The sequence below is a fragment of the Seriola aureovittata genome, chromosome 20 (genome assembly GCF_021018895.1).
Source record: "Seriola aureovittata isolate HTS-2021-v1 ecotype China chromosome 20, ASM2101889v1, whole genome shotgun sequence".
Lineage (NCBI taxonomy): Eukaryota > Metazoa > Chordata > Actinopteri > Carangiformes > Carangidae > Seriola > Seriola aureovittata.
The window spans coordinates 6,957,456-6,971,484 of NC_079383.1; the positions used below are offsets into that span (position 1 = coordinate 6,957,456).

Sequence of the window (14,029 nt, forward strand, 5' to 3'; positions counted from 1 at the left end):
ACAGTCTCATTTCCGGCATCAGGTGGGCTGCAGCAAGTCAAGTCAATCGGAGTCAGAGACTCTTTGGCAAATAGCTGCAGGAGAGACCAGTTTTCAAAGTGCAGCAAAGCTTTGGAGAGGAGGCAAACAGAAGACACAGACAGACAGTACACACACACACACACACACACACACACACACACACACACACACACACACACACAGCAGCAGCTCACCTGAGTTCTGACGGAGCCAGGATCTGAAAGAAGTTTGAGAACAGGCATAGTGAATGACGGGTTAGCGGGTGCACGCAAACACTTGCACAAACACTCCCTCATTAGTGGAGAAGGCGGACGCTCGTGTCTGACCGTGGTTCGCTTTGTTTTGCTGCGCTGCCACTACCTGACAGCAGGGATAGAGGAGGTAACGAGGCAGGGGGTGGAGAGGGAGGGGGGCAGACCTGAGGTTTTTGCTCCACCAGTTTCTTTCATTGGCTCCCTGAGGAACGGGTTACACCCCCTAGACACACACACACACACTCCTGTACCTGTGCAAACAGAACAATTACAAAACCACACACATACCTGCGTAAAGTCACATCACACACACACTAGCTGCCAGAAAGCCACAAATATATGCACCATACCTACAGTACCTCTACACACACACACACACACACACACACACACACACACACACACACACACACACAGCAGGCCTACTGTTCCTCAAGTGAACATTGACCTGTTACAAAAACACACAGCAAGGGAGCTGATAACAGAGACAAATGCAGGTAAACAATGGCTTATCTCTGACACACATGCACACACACACACACACACACACACACACACACACACACACACACACGTACATAAACCTATACTGTGATGCTGCTATAATGATGGTGGCTTTCTGAGCTTTAAACCAGCAAAAAGAGGTGTAAACACAAAGGAAGTAACAAACTAAAATGTCAACTATTATACTCTCTTTGGATAAAAGCCAATCAGTAAATATAAATGTAAATGTTGGCTACTTGGCCCTGTTTCAGAAATAATTGTACTTAAGTATGTTACTTAAATAGTCACCCCTCACACATCTTCCTGTTCCTGCAGAGGATGAATACAGTGTGGAGAAACGAGTGGGGGAATTCAAACCGACATCCCGGTCTTAACAACTCCACACTCTCCTGCTGCCGGTGTCGCCCAAATCTACTCAGGTACACGCTGTGCCCAGGTGGGCCTGGCAGTGGTGTTATTGCCTCTGCGACCTGATAGCACCATGACAGATGCCATGTCCAACAGGAGCTGGCAGCTTGCCATGGGGAATACAAGCACACACACGCAGCTGTGACACGCAGTGTTATAGTGCGGTATAGTGTATGCAGGTTGTAACAGTAAAACCAGCATGCTTGCTTTGGTTTTATCATTGTGCAGAATTTTAGTGCTATATGACACAAGCATGCGCTTTCAAGACCTAAAAGAACTTTCACAAACAAAAAGTGTGACTTTAGTTTTCTCACTTCCTCACGCTCTCTCTCTCAAACACACACACACACACACGCGCGCACAAACACACGCACAAACACACGCAGAGGACATGCGGAGCTGGTTTCTGAAAGCCCCTTTTTCATTCAACACATCTGAAGTTTTCCCTCCATTTCTTTCAGAACTGTCAGTGCTCCTGCACAGGGAGCTGAATGACAGATACACAACAGGGGCATAATAAAAAAGTCAGTAGTTTCTTAAAACTCCTCAGTAAAACTGCTATTAAGCTTTGGGGATCCGTGCAATGGTACAGAGTGACATTGCCTTTAAGGTGCTGTGAACTGTCAAAACCACCCAAGGAAGTGTGGGAGCGTGTGAATGAATATCTGCAATGCTGATCGAATACATGGGTGACCTTGGTCTGCAGACATAAGAGCACGTATTCAGTTCTAATCTATTTTGAGCAAACCCCGATTCCCACAGTTCCATTTTTTCCACTTCCTTTTTCAGAATGTCACTGTGCAGATTTTCTAAATCACAGCGCAACAAATCTCCCCCATACCCATAATAAGTCACACGAGACACTCATACATTAGGGTTTATGTACCATTATGTGTCATCTGTCATTATGTTCACACTGCCATAAAAGTGCAGTTGTGTTCATACAATTAGATTTAATGTCTCTCTGTGACAAACTGAAGTGCAGGATTGTTGCAGACAGGATGAGGCTGTGTGTCATAACTTTGAAGACTGAACTGGGTGATATTTTTGTGTATAGCAGTGGTGTGTTACCTGTTTTTCCACAGCAGCCAAAGCGGCCAAGGCATTCTTTATGAGCACCTAGACCACACTTGGAGCACAGGTAGCCCTGGTTAAAGATGCCCCTGAAGACAGAACATGAGGAAAAATCAGGACAGTAGTGGCAATACATCAATATAGAGAACTGCAAAATTACTGCAAGGCTAATGGAAACATACGGTTCAAAGCTGCATTTTGAGGGGCAGTCTAAAGATTTAGTGTTGTGCAGGGACGGTTTTAGCAGGATCACAGTTTGTAAACCTGATTTTAAGGTACTGTGTTGTACTGTTCAGTTTTTAGCCACATTAGTGGTATTGCCTTGACATTTTGTACAGACAGTCTTCATCACTGTGGTGATCCCCGGACTTCTTCTTTTGTCATCATGAGGTTGACATTTGTGGTTTAGACTGTAATGTCCAGACAATGACTGGGTGGATGGCTATGAAATTTGGCTATGTTGGCTATGACATTCTTGTCCCCTTCTGGGTGAATAATAATAACTTTTGTGATCATTTAACATTTCATCTGTGGCTATTTAGTTATTTTAGCTTCAGTGCAAATAAAGGTCCTAGACTGAATTCAAATCCAGGATGTTCCACCTTGGCAGCATTAGAACAGAATTCAACATTTTCTATCAGAGCTTAATGGGTGTGGTAGGGAGGTGTTAATTCTAACAAGTTTTACTTTGAGCTATTCAAGACCAAAAAACTCTATCAACTAATATCTAATAAATATTGCAAAGAAAAAAATTCTGGTATAAAATAATCAGGCATACACACACATGCACACAGAACAGCAGTGTGTGACTCTGTTTTTCATTTACACAACCATCTCAAAGGCCCTTATTAAATTGAAATGAAAAAAAAAGGCTGCTTTGCTCTGCCCCCCTGCTAATTGTCTCTTTAACCTCTCTGAGAAAACTAGCATGGAGTTAACATGCTGGTATATTATTGTTTTTTTGTCCAGTTCAGAACTACAGTGTAAGTTGCATTGGAGGACGGAGTCAGAAACCATGCATTTGAATCATTGTAACCTACCGGGATACACCACTATCATAAAAATCACAAGAATTAGTTGTAATATATATCATAAGTTGTACATTTTCCTTAGCCATAATGCATTTTCACGCATGCAATGTCCTCATAACAGCAATATAGAACACAAGACAGGGTGTACACAGAAAATCATACCTTTCTTCCAAGAGATTTTTAAACTTTTACAACATAATTTCATACACAACTTAAAATATCAGTTAAGTCAACAGAGATCTAATGCCTGTTAGATAAGAGGCTGAGTTTCAGTTTCATTGTCCTTCATGTGCTGCAGAAGTAGGAGAATAGCCGTAATGAAATAGTACATATGAACAATGGCTACTCAAAGACAAGCCTGAGAAATAATCAAGAAAATAGAAACAACCTGAAGAAGGTAATGAAAAATTGCACTGCTTTATTCTTGATTTTCTCAAATCTTATCCCAAGAAAATGCTGGTGAGCTCAGTGTCTGGCTCTGTATATTCACAGTGCAATAATCTTGTCCCTTTTCCCCATCCTTCGCCTTGAATAAGTGCTGAAGTGTGACAGACATTTTTCTTCACCGTCCTCGTAGGTGAAACCTGCTGTGAGAAGGACCATGAGGCACGGTCCTCTGGGTATCGATACCATTCAGAAAATTCTAAAGAAACTTTGTGTAACTAAGGCACATGGGCAGAGGAAGAGAGGAGCGAAGGGAAAGTGACGAATAGATTGTCAGGGTACACTGGAGAGGAATAGGAGGAGCGGAGGGCTTTCAAAGGAGTCCTGACAGTTGCTTGAAGGGAAAGAGTCCACATCTCGTCCTCAGTCTTTATGTCTGACGACAGCCTTGAAGAGATTTTGAGCTTCTTCCTATGTGTGTGTGTGTGTGTGTGTGTGTGTGTGTGTGTGTGTGTGTGTGTATGTGTTTGTGTGTGTGTTTGTGTGTGTGTTTGTGTGTGAGTAATAACTGGCCTCTTACCTCAGGAGCATGTGGCAGGAGTTACAGGAGGTGATTCGGTCAAAGGTGTGCATACGAAACTCATGGAAGTTGTTACTGGCATCCTCAGGACGAATGTTGGATCTAAACAAGACATAGCACACACCAAACATCGATCACTGAAAAATCTCAATCCAAAGCACAAACATTGATCATTTCAGGCATGGAAGTAAACAAACAAATAAACGTAACAATCTTCCTTCTGACCTGGAAGCAATGCCAAGCATATTTCAGTGTACTAAGAAGAAACTGCACAAGTCTGATTGTTTTCACCATCCAGGTCCTAGGAAAGAACGGCACCAAGAGCCTGAGTGCCTACCACCAGGAAAAACTCTGCCTATATACAAAGATCCTAAATATCAACAATCAGAGACCTGAAACATCTTGGTCCATCACACTCCAAACACTTTTAAAGGTCCCATATTGTATAAAGTGAGATTTTCATGTCTTTTTTGATTATAAAACAGATCTAGGTTCTTTATCAATTAATATTAATACTGTGAAATGATCAAAGCGCTCAGTCCACAGAGAAATGCACACAGCCTGTATTCAGAAACTGAGCCTTAAAACAAGCCGTCAGGACTTCTGTAACTTTGTGATGTCACAACAAAGCAGTCACCTCTCTCAGCAATGTCCCAAGCCGGACCCACCCAGACCCCTATCCAACCTTGCAGGATTTGGTTAGTTTGTTTACCTGACATATTTTTATTCCATCACTCAGCCAATCAGAAGAGAGGCTTAAAGCATCAATTAATAACATATATATCAATTGAGGGTGCTCTGACATCCAGGATTTGAGAGAAAGCTGCCAAAAAGGTTTAGCATTCATGAACCATGATGTGTGAAAATCAAACCTGTCAAGGGAATAATGCAGATCTGCTTGTTTCTTGCATTAAATATTTGGCAGCTAAACTTCAAGTGTCAGAGTGTCCTTGAACGCACCAGAGTTTTCAACTTAGTCTCTACCTGCATTACCATGTGATGAAATGATGATCAATCATGTTTATGGTAAGATAAGAAATGAAATATTGTTACATGATGGTTCAGGTCAGCTCCATCATGTAAACACTGAAGGCTCCACACAATTAAATGTGCAAAGGGACATACTGTATCTAGGGCTCAACACTCAAAGTTATAACGTGCGGAGTTCTACACTACATTAACAGTTTGGGTTTACATCATTAGTTTGACCAAACTGTATAAGAAACTCTGGTTGTCCAAATCAGCAAATGAAAATGAATTTGTTCTTGCTGTCCGCTTTGTTTCGGTGTTAAACAGCTTTGCTTTTTTCTAAAAATGTTCATTTCTAAGCAAAAAAAAAAAAAACTAACGCTGACTTATAATTACAGCCAACAAACTTTTTCATGGCTACAGAAACATTTCACTGATACAGCTCTTTGAAGTGGGAGGGAGAGAATTGCAAGTAGACAGGCAAGGTCTGCTTGAAGTGAACACAAGAGGTGTTCATGGCCCCTTGGGACATGGATGCATATGTGTGTGTCTCTCTATGTGTGTGTGCGTGTGTGCAAGAAAAAAAAAGAAAGGATGAATTCGTCCAAGTTTGCCTGTAGCACAACGGTGTGTTTATTTCAAATTTTTAGAGGTCTTCCTTTGTTTTCAGTGCTGCAGTAACGAGACATGATGACACCGTTACATAAGCTTTATGCTCAATACGCGCAGGTGCTACTTCTGAGAACGAGAAATAATTAGTCAAAGTGAAGGGCTACAACTCGGGAAAATAGGACCATCAAGGTAAAACAGACGAGAGCCTCAGTGGTGTCCTCTCCTCTGGAACTGGGGTCAATCAATATATCTGCATTTAAGAAGAAAAAGGGTCCACTTTCACCATAATAAATCAAAAAATAATCACAATGAAAGATAGTGGATATGTCGCTGTGGTGTGTTAAATAAAAAACAACCCTGAGCTTACTTTTTCTTTCTGTTTGAGAGTGACTGGCCTCGTCTAGGTCCACTTTGTGTATTGTTGGAGCGTTGACCGTCCACAGAGGCAGCCGCTTGAATTTTAAGGACTTAAAATTCAGAAATACAATGATGTGACTTAATTTAAAGTTTTCCTCTGACCTTCAGGGAGGGAGCGTTCACTCACTGCTACTGAAGCAACAGTTTGTCTGGAGTTGAAATTTCTCGCTTCCTGCATGCAGAGCAGTACCAGGCCCTCGCGGCTGCTGGATCGTAGTCAAGCAGCAAACAGTGGGTGGTTTGGAAATAAAGGTGGCACATGAGAAAACAACTGTTCCCAGATCAGCTACTTGGAAGCACTGTGGGAGCAAGTGATTATTTGGCAATGCCTCTATATTCTCGCAGGTTGTTAATTCAGACCCAAACGTAAATCAACCAAAGCTCCTGTTTTCTCAGTTTCTCATCACACCAAGCTTCATCTCTAATCCTCCTCTTCACTTCCTGTCAAAGCCCGCTGCTTTGAAAATGATTCACAGATTTATTTTCTATTCATTACTCTTTTTTTTCCTAATTTTTATTTCTGTGTTTTCACTATAATTGCACCTGCTTGAGAGTCCCACTGCTCTTAACTAATTGTTGATGCCGAGGCTGGCAGTCAGGTGTCCAACAACCCTCTCATGGCGGACTAAAGGAGACCCAGGAGGACTGGGAGGACTTTGGTTTCTGTCTCTAAGAAGATTTAAATCTGAAATCACTCCACTGACACGCATTGAACACACTTCAATGGTGCTGATTATTGTTATTTTGGGTTTGGAGTTTGGTCTAAATGTTGTGTCTTAGGCTTTACATTAATATTTTGACCATGGAAAATGTAAATGATATTGACAGGATCGTAGCACAAAATTATATTATTATTAGTATTAATAATCAGTACTAAAGTATTTTAAAGTACTTTCAAGTAGTCTGTGCTGTTTGAGGTCTCAACATATTTCTGAGTGTGAAGATTCACTGTGAGGTTTAACATAATTTCTCTCATGTTTTTTTTTTAGGTCTTTGTTACCTTGAGTGTAAGAAAAAGGTGAAAAGCCATCTAACTGTGGCTCCTGAATTCAGAAAAGACTAGTATATTTCATAGTAAAAGACTTCACAGGAATCATGTTTTATTTGCAGAATTAAGGTGATAAGTTTCCAACAAGTGCAGCTCAGACTGTTGCAACAGAGAAGCAGCAGAATAAAATGTTAAAAATCTAAAGGCACAAGAAAGCAGACAGACTGAGAATAAATAAAACTGAGAGCTATCACTCTGATTGGCTGGTCTTAATACAGGAGTCATTTTAAATAATGATTCAGGTTTCTTTTCATCTGTAAAGCTCAAAACATGACAGTGAACTAATCATGTTTCAAAATGTATTATTTGTGTATTACAAGCTTCTTAACATTGTAAGAGTTTTGTACAAAATGTACAATGTACAATTAAACAGACTACTTGTAGATGTGCTGACGGTTTTAAATGACTTATACTAACACCTTTTTGAGCTCACTGGGCCTTCACATCCTGAGTAACATGAACAGATGGTGATGATGGAGGTGCAGCTGATTCACTCTCTGTGGCTGTTTCCCAAACTGAAGACAACGCAGCTTCATTTATCAGCATGGAAACTGTTATAATATTAGCTGGCCATGTTAGATACCCCTTTTAAATGATACTGAAATTCTGCTAGCAAGCTGTGTTCACAGGAACTTTTGTCTCAGCTGCTTTCCACATGATAGTTTGTTTTTTTTCTCTTTCTGATATTACTTTTTTTTGAGTGACATGATAGCTTCAGTGTTCATGAAGTCCTCACCACCAGCATCAGTGCAATTACCATGTTTGAATAGAAATTATTTTTGTCCATCCTAATTAACAGTAAGAAGGAAAAATTACAGATATAAACACTCTTTTAATTACAGGCTTTGAGAGGGCCCTCCCTATGCTGGGGCACTGGTACCTTAGTTCCACTATTTCCCTATTACAATGACCCTGGGTTTCACATTAAAGGATTAACCCAGCAATTTAGTATTGAATTTTCAAACTTTGGAAGAGCTGAGAGACATTTAAAAAATACTGGTCAGAAACCAACCAGCAGAGGGGAAGAAATCCTAACTTTTAGTCCCTTGCATGGGTCACGCAACTGTATCCTACATTTTCCATGATGCAAATTGTATCTTTTATTAGACCCTGATGCGCCTGGGTTAATGCACACATATTTTAAACTCCACACCTCCAGTCTGCAGGCTTATTATTTTACACTTCCCGAAGGTTCACACGTCAGATAAATAACCCGTGATAACTCGAGAAATAATGAAGCACAGATGTTTGTTTTTTCTGTACAGATGAATGAGACCGCTTCAGAGTCATCTGGGCATTAATGAGGTACTGACACAACAGGTCTATGCCTAAGCCTTCAATATTTAATTTTTCAAAAATGTTTTGAGCACAGATGTGTATTTTGTATGCACAAGGTGCACAAACAAACAAATTTTATTCCTATCCTGATCAAACGGGGTGCCGGACTAACAAAGGTGCAATGTTTGCACAAGGTTAGGTAGTGTCTGTTTAATTAGATCCCAATCTAATTAATGTTAAATGTGCAGGTACACGTGGTCAGGTATACAGAATAGGGACAGGCTGGACTGGTAACCATGTAGCTCGGCTTGTAACAGTCTATTGACCATGGACATTTGGAAACATTCACTTTGTTTAACTCAGTTCAGGTCCTTCTGTTATATTTCTACTGCCTACTCCAAAGATGTTAGTGAAGTAAAAGATTTCCTGTTAGCAGAGGTAGGGAGGTCCGCCTTGTTGCCGCATGCCGCTTCTCCCAAATGAATTGTGCAGCTGCTGCACACGCACTCAGGAAACTCTACTGGACTCCAAAACGGTGGTGTCCCTGTGAGTGCATGTATGTGTGAGTGGGTGTGTGGTAGGGTCACCTTCATTCCACACCAGCCCCAGTCAACTGCACACAGTGCAGAAAGTCCACTATATCGTGAATATTAATGAACCATGTGAAATTTCAGTAGCGACACTCAATGTATGTAGTGGAAACATTGTCATTATTGTACAAGCTGCCTGTGTCTCTCTCCCTCAGATTCATGAGCTCTGCTTGGTCTGTATTAATAAAGTGATTCGAATTGCAGCTTTATTTCATGCTTTGCGATGGAGAAGAGTCCTGCCTAACTCCTGCCCCCTACTGTTCACCTAACTGTCCACATACTGTATCTTATACCCATTCATTGTTTATACACTTTTCTCCTATTTCCTACAAATTGTGTTTTTGACTTCAGTAGCTATAGTTTGATATCCAACTATATCTGCTTCTATAGTTCTACACAAATGAAACTTTGCCCTATGAAGCTATGTGCTGTCAGAGGCAGTAAGGTCTGTAGTGTAACGGAGGGATGATCAGTCACTGTTTGCTCTACAAAATACGAACATTCCATTTGTCACTCTTGGCACTAATTTGTCACCTGAGGTGAATTTGGATCCAGTTCACGATGATGACTGGGTGATTCACATTAAATGCACACATCTGATACTTAAATTAAATGTAACCAGGTGTCTTCTGTGTATAAAGTACTGGATTCTGTACACTTGAAATTTTACCTCCTCATGTGTGAGTTTGAAAGTTTATAAATATATATATAAATATATATATATATATATATATATATATATATACATGTACAGTATATATGTTTCAATGTGCATTTTTCCATGTTAAAGTTAGTGCATCTCTTTATCTGCTCATCTTTGCGTCACGGTGTCGTATGTCATAAATCATCATGTGGCCCGACCTGAAGAACAGGTGTTCATGTGTCACGTTTTGATGCTGTGACAAAATGTAGCTGACAGAAAGAGGCACACACTCTTATCACACTGTCGCACAAGAACAGACACACACATACACAGAAAACACACACTCACATGGCCATGCCAAACTGCTCCAGCCACTTCTTTTTCAACTCTTTGGTCTTGAAGAAGAATTCAAAGCCACTCTGTCCCTGGTTGTGAGTGAGGTAGAATCCATAGGACCACTGCAACAGGAAAAAAAAAACACACACGTTTGAAACAGAAAGTACAACAACAGTGAATAAACAAACCGAGTGACGACAAACGGAGCAGGAGGTGGAAGGAGCTGAGCGAAACAGGATGCAGAGAGACAGATGGAGACAAAGAGATGCAAAATGAAAGAGGGACGCCTCAGGGAGTGTAAACACAAAGGCTGAAGGGTTGGAGGGCGGCAGAACTGACAGACAGAGACAAAACAGAGAGGAAGAGCATGAAGGAGAAGAGGAAACGAGTGTGAGGTAGCTGTGCCATCGAACTGCTGGGCATCTGACAGCATGCACAGACCCAAGGAGTGAGTGGGCTTGTAATCACCCACCATCACCCACTTCAAAGCCTAAATATTAGTATATTAGCCCCTGTATCAAACAGATGCTAGTGAGACGTACTTTTTATGGCCCCTAGTTGTGGTTTTAAACTTCTAGCACTCAGCTCTGAAGGCTGAAAACATGCCAAGCTCACGGTGCTGTCAGGGAAGCAGAGCAGCTCATCTTTTCCACTGAGAGAAAAGAGAAAAGGAGAGCAGCACTCCACAGAGGCATTCCCAGTGGACACAGAGGCTTACGCTTAGCAAAGATATCGTCTAGCTACCAATTTGTACACAGGGAGGAAGTGTTTGTCTTTGTTTCTGTCAGTTCAGGTCTTTCTTGCCTAGATTATCTCTAGAATTTAGAAGGATCACAAATTCAGAGCGATAATGTAACATATTTATTTGCTGATCTTCCAAAAATACAGTTTTATACGTCTTTCACCATGTGGGAACCTGGGTTATTTCAGAAAAATTATCAACATGAAGTCTTCAATAACTGGATTTTTGGCTACTTGGGAAAAGTTGAAACAATCTGTGAACACATCACATATTATCACCTTTTAAGTTAATGATGGTGAGCTTGTTAGCATACAGCTACTTATTTACACATCGAACAGACACTGAGCAACATTATCATTCACTTGGGGCTGTGGCTCTGGCCAATGTTCCCGGTCTTTAAGCTCTGCTTTTCATCTCTACCAACTCCTGAAGGAAATATCTGGTTGTTCAATTGCTAAATGTTCCACATGTTCTCTAGGTAGTCACTAACATTGTGCATCTGCAGTCTGGTGTTGTGCAGATTTTGTAGATTATCTTTTTAATGCTTTTCTTTTAGCTGGAAACAGCAAAAAGGCTCTGTTGCAAAGGCTCAAACAGCTACAGCATGAAACTGGCTTCAGTATAATGACACCAGTCAGACAAAAGCTTCTTACTGCTGCATGGATGTGTCCATCACTTTAGAAACGATTTGTTTTTTTCCTCCAGGTGACTTGCATGTAAATGTGATCACATTACTTCCTTGTATTGCTGCTGCCTTCAGACAGCCATTGTAATCTTTGGCATTTCCATAATAAATATGTCATCAAACAAACTGCATCATATCTATCATGTCAGAGGAGAGTGGTGGTGATTTGACAGCAATGTTAAAAAAAATAACTCTAACAGCCCATATGGGTCTAAGCCTACTAATGTCTGCTATTTACAACATCATTATTACCCAGATCATTGTTTCCTGGCACGCCTTAGGTATCATTCCTCATTATGATTGGCAATATTTTCACCACTTGGCACTTAGTATTCACTGTGTGTGTGTTTGTGTGCGCCTCTGTGTGTGTATGTATGTGTGTGTGTGTGTGTGTGTGTGTGTGTGTGTGTGTGTCATCAGGCCCAACACAAGGTTTAATGATAACACCATCTGGGAGGAGGCAGACTGTTCTAGTCTGCCACTGTTTCAGTACGATGCTGGTAAATGAACAAGACAACGTAAAACATGTGCTAGAACAAGAATGCACCAAATTATTTAAGACTCTTTTCTGTTGATTACTTTGTTGTTTGTGTTGTGAGCCAGAAAAGTTTTGCACCTAGTTCATTATAGCAGCACATGAGAGGATGCAGAGCACAAAGGCAGCAGTGGGACGTAGAGGTTAGTACAGATGTTTATAAAATAAAGCAAGTCAAATCAATTTTTCTCTTTAATTTTATGACACTGCAGTTATGACAGATTGTTATGGCTGCTCATTATGCTGAAGTAGTGCTGTTAATTGGTTTGTCAGGAGTCCAACATGGTTTCTGAGGTTTGCTGAGTCAGTCATAAAGAGGCAATAATGAATGCAACAGTGCAAAACTTCCCACCATTATAGCTGATTGGATGATATATGAGATGCTTGTTTTGTTGTTTTGATTTCACAGCATGTTAATGAGTAAGTTCTGTTATCACTTTATCATATACTGTATATTATTTATTATTATTTCATCACTTTGACATGCTGTATGTGATAAAGCAGACCCTGCTCGCTACACCATTCTAATCCTATTAGGATGGACTCCACACAGCAAAGAGCCCTGGGTGAAATTAAATGTCATCAAAAGCTGTTTTAGCTGTTAAAGATGCTGCCAATCACAGCCTGAAGTTGGTTATTGCTTTTTGATAGTGGTGTTAACACACCATAAAATTAAAAGTTAACTGTTGAAGACATATTTTCTTTTTCAGTAAGTGAACTGACTCAAACTGTGAAATCAAAGCATCAGTGATGTAAGTAAGAACAATAAAATTAGAGGAGTGAATCTGTTTCCTCTCAGCTGAGATAATGTAGAGGTGTTGACTATAAAAATAAACAATTTTAGAATTAATGCAACAATAATATTTTTTGTTCAGTTGATTAAAATTGAAGGCCAATGTTTTCATTGTTGAAATGGACAAAGACAGAAAAATGTGTTTCAATATTTTGTGCAAATGTGAGTGATATACTGTCTGTGTCCGAGACTGGCAGTTTGGTTCCTTTTCAGCTTGGTTTAATTGAAGCTTTTGTTTTTGCCTGTCTGAGTTAAAACATCATCACTGTGGTCATGCCACAATTGGAATTGGGTTGTTCACAATGTTCACAAAGAAATGTGCTGCTGCCAAAAAACCAAAATGACTGTGCCAATATTTCACCTGGGAGACCTACTCATGTGCAGTCTGGGAGGATCCAGACGGAGATGTTCTACTATATTGACTTTCAATAATCTGACTTTCTAGACTATATATATACCGACTCTGTGTGCAGGAAACACTGCTAACAATCTCTTTAAGAGTAAAGCTTTCCTACAGTGGTCACTTTGACCTGTAAAGACCAGGTGTAACCGACAAGAATTACTGATAATGGCTGCAGAGCTGCCAGTTCCAGGTCCCTTCACTGATGTAGCTTAATATAACAGACAGAGCAACATCTGTGAAGCTTCTGAGTTACCCAGGAAACAGCCATCATTAAAGTTGTTAGTTACACTTGTTCTTTAAAGTCAAAATGTCTGCAGGGAAAAAAGCAAATTGTAGCGCTGAAGCAATTAGTAAATTCATCAAAAGAAAATTAATTTGCAGCTATTTTGGTATATGATTAATTTTCTTTTTTAAGCAAAAATGTGAAGAATTCACTGGTTCCAGATCCACAAATTATGTGGTTTTCTTTAAACATAAAATCTTTTGGTTTTGGACAAAACAAGCAATTTCATTTTGTCATCTTGGGCTTTGGGAAATTATAATATGCATTTTGTAAAAATTTTCAAACCACACAATAATACAATGTGCAATATATGATGGCAAACTAAATATCTTTGTGTTTTGGGCTGTTGGTTGAATAAAATTAGCTATTTGGGTTGTAGGAAATTATAACAGGCATTTTCCTATTTTTAAAGTATTTTATAGACAAAATGACAAATAAA

General features: G+C 40.1%; 1 protein-coding gene across 2 annotated transcripts in view; it reads right to left on the reverse strand.

Annotated features, from left to right (window-relative positions):
* LOC130161174 (guanine nucleotide exchange factor VAV3) overlaps nucleotides 1–14,029 on the reverse strand; it is a 92,688-nt gene that overhangs the window by 23,615 nt on the left and 55,044 nt on the right. For both annotated transcript variants that reach the window (XM_056364229.1, XM_056364230.1), the window contains exons 15-18: nucleotides 10,162–10,271; nucleotides 4,257–4,358; nucleotides 2,259–2,350; nucleotides 216–238 (exon numbers count right to left, since the gene is read on the reverse strand). In XM_056364229.1, the coding sequence (XP_056220204.1) occupies nucleotides 216–238; nucleotides 2,259–2,350; nucleotides 4,257–4,358; nucleotides 10,162–10,271 (327 nt within the window). The remainder of the gene's footprint in view (nucleotides 1–215; nucleotides 239–2,258; nucleotides 2,351–4,256; nucleotides 4,359–10,161; nucleotides 10,272–14,029) is intronic.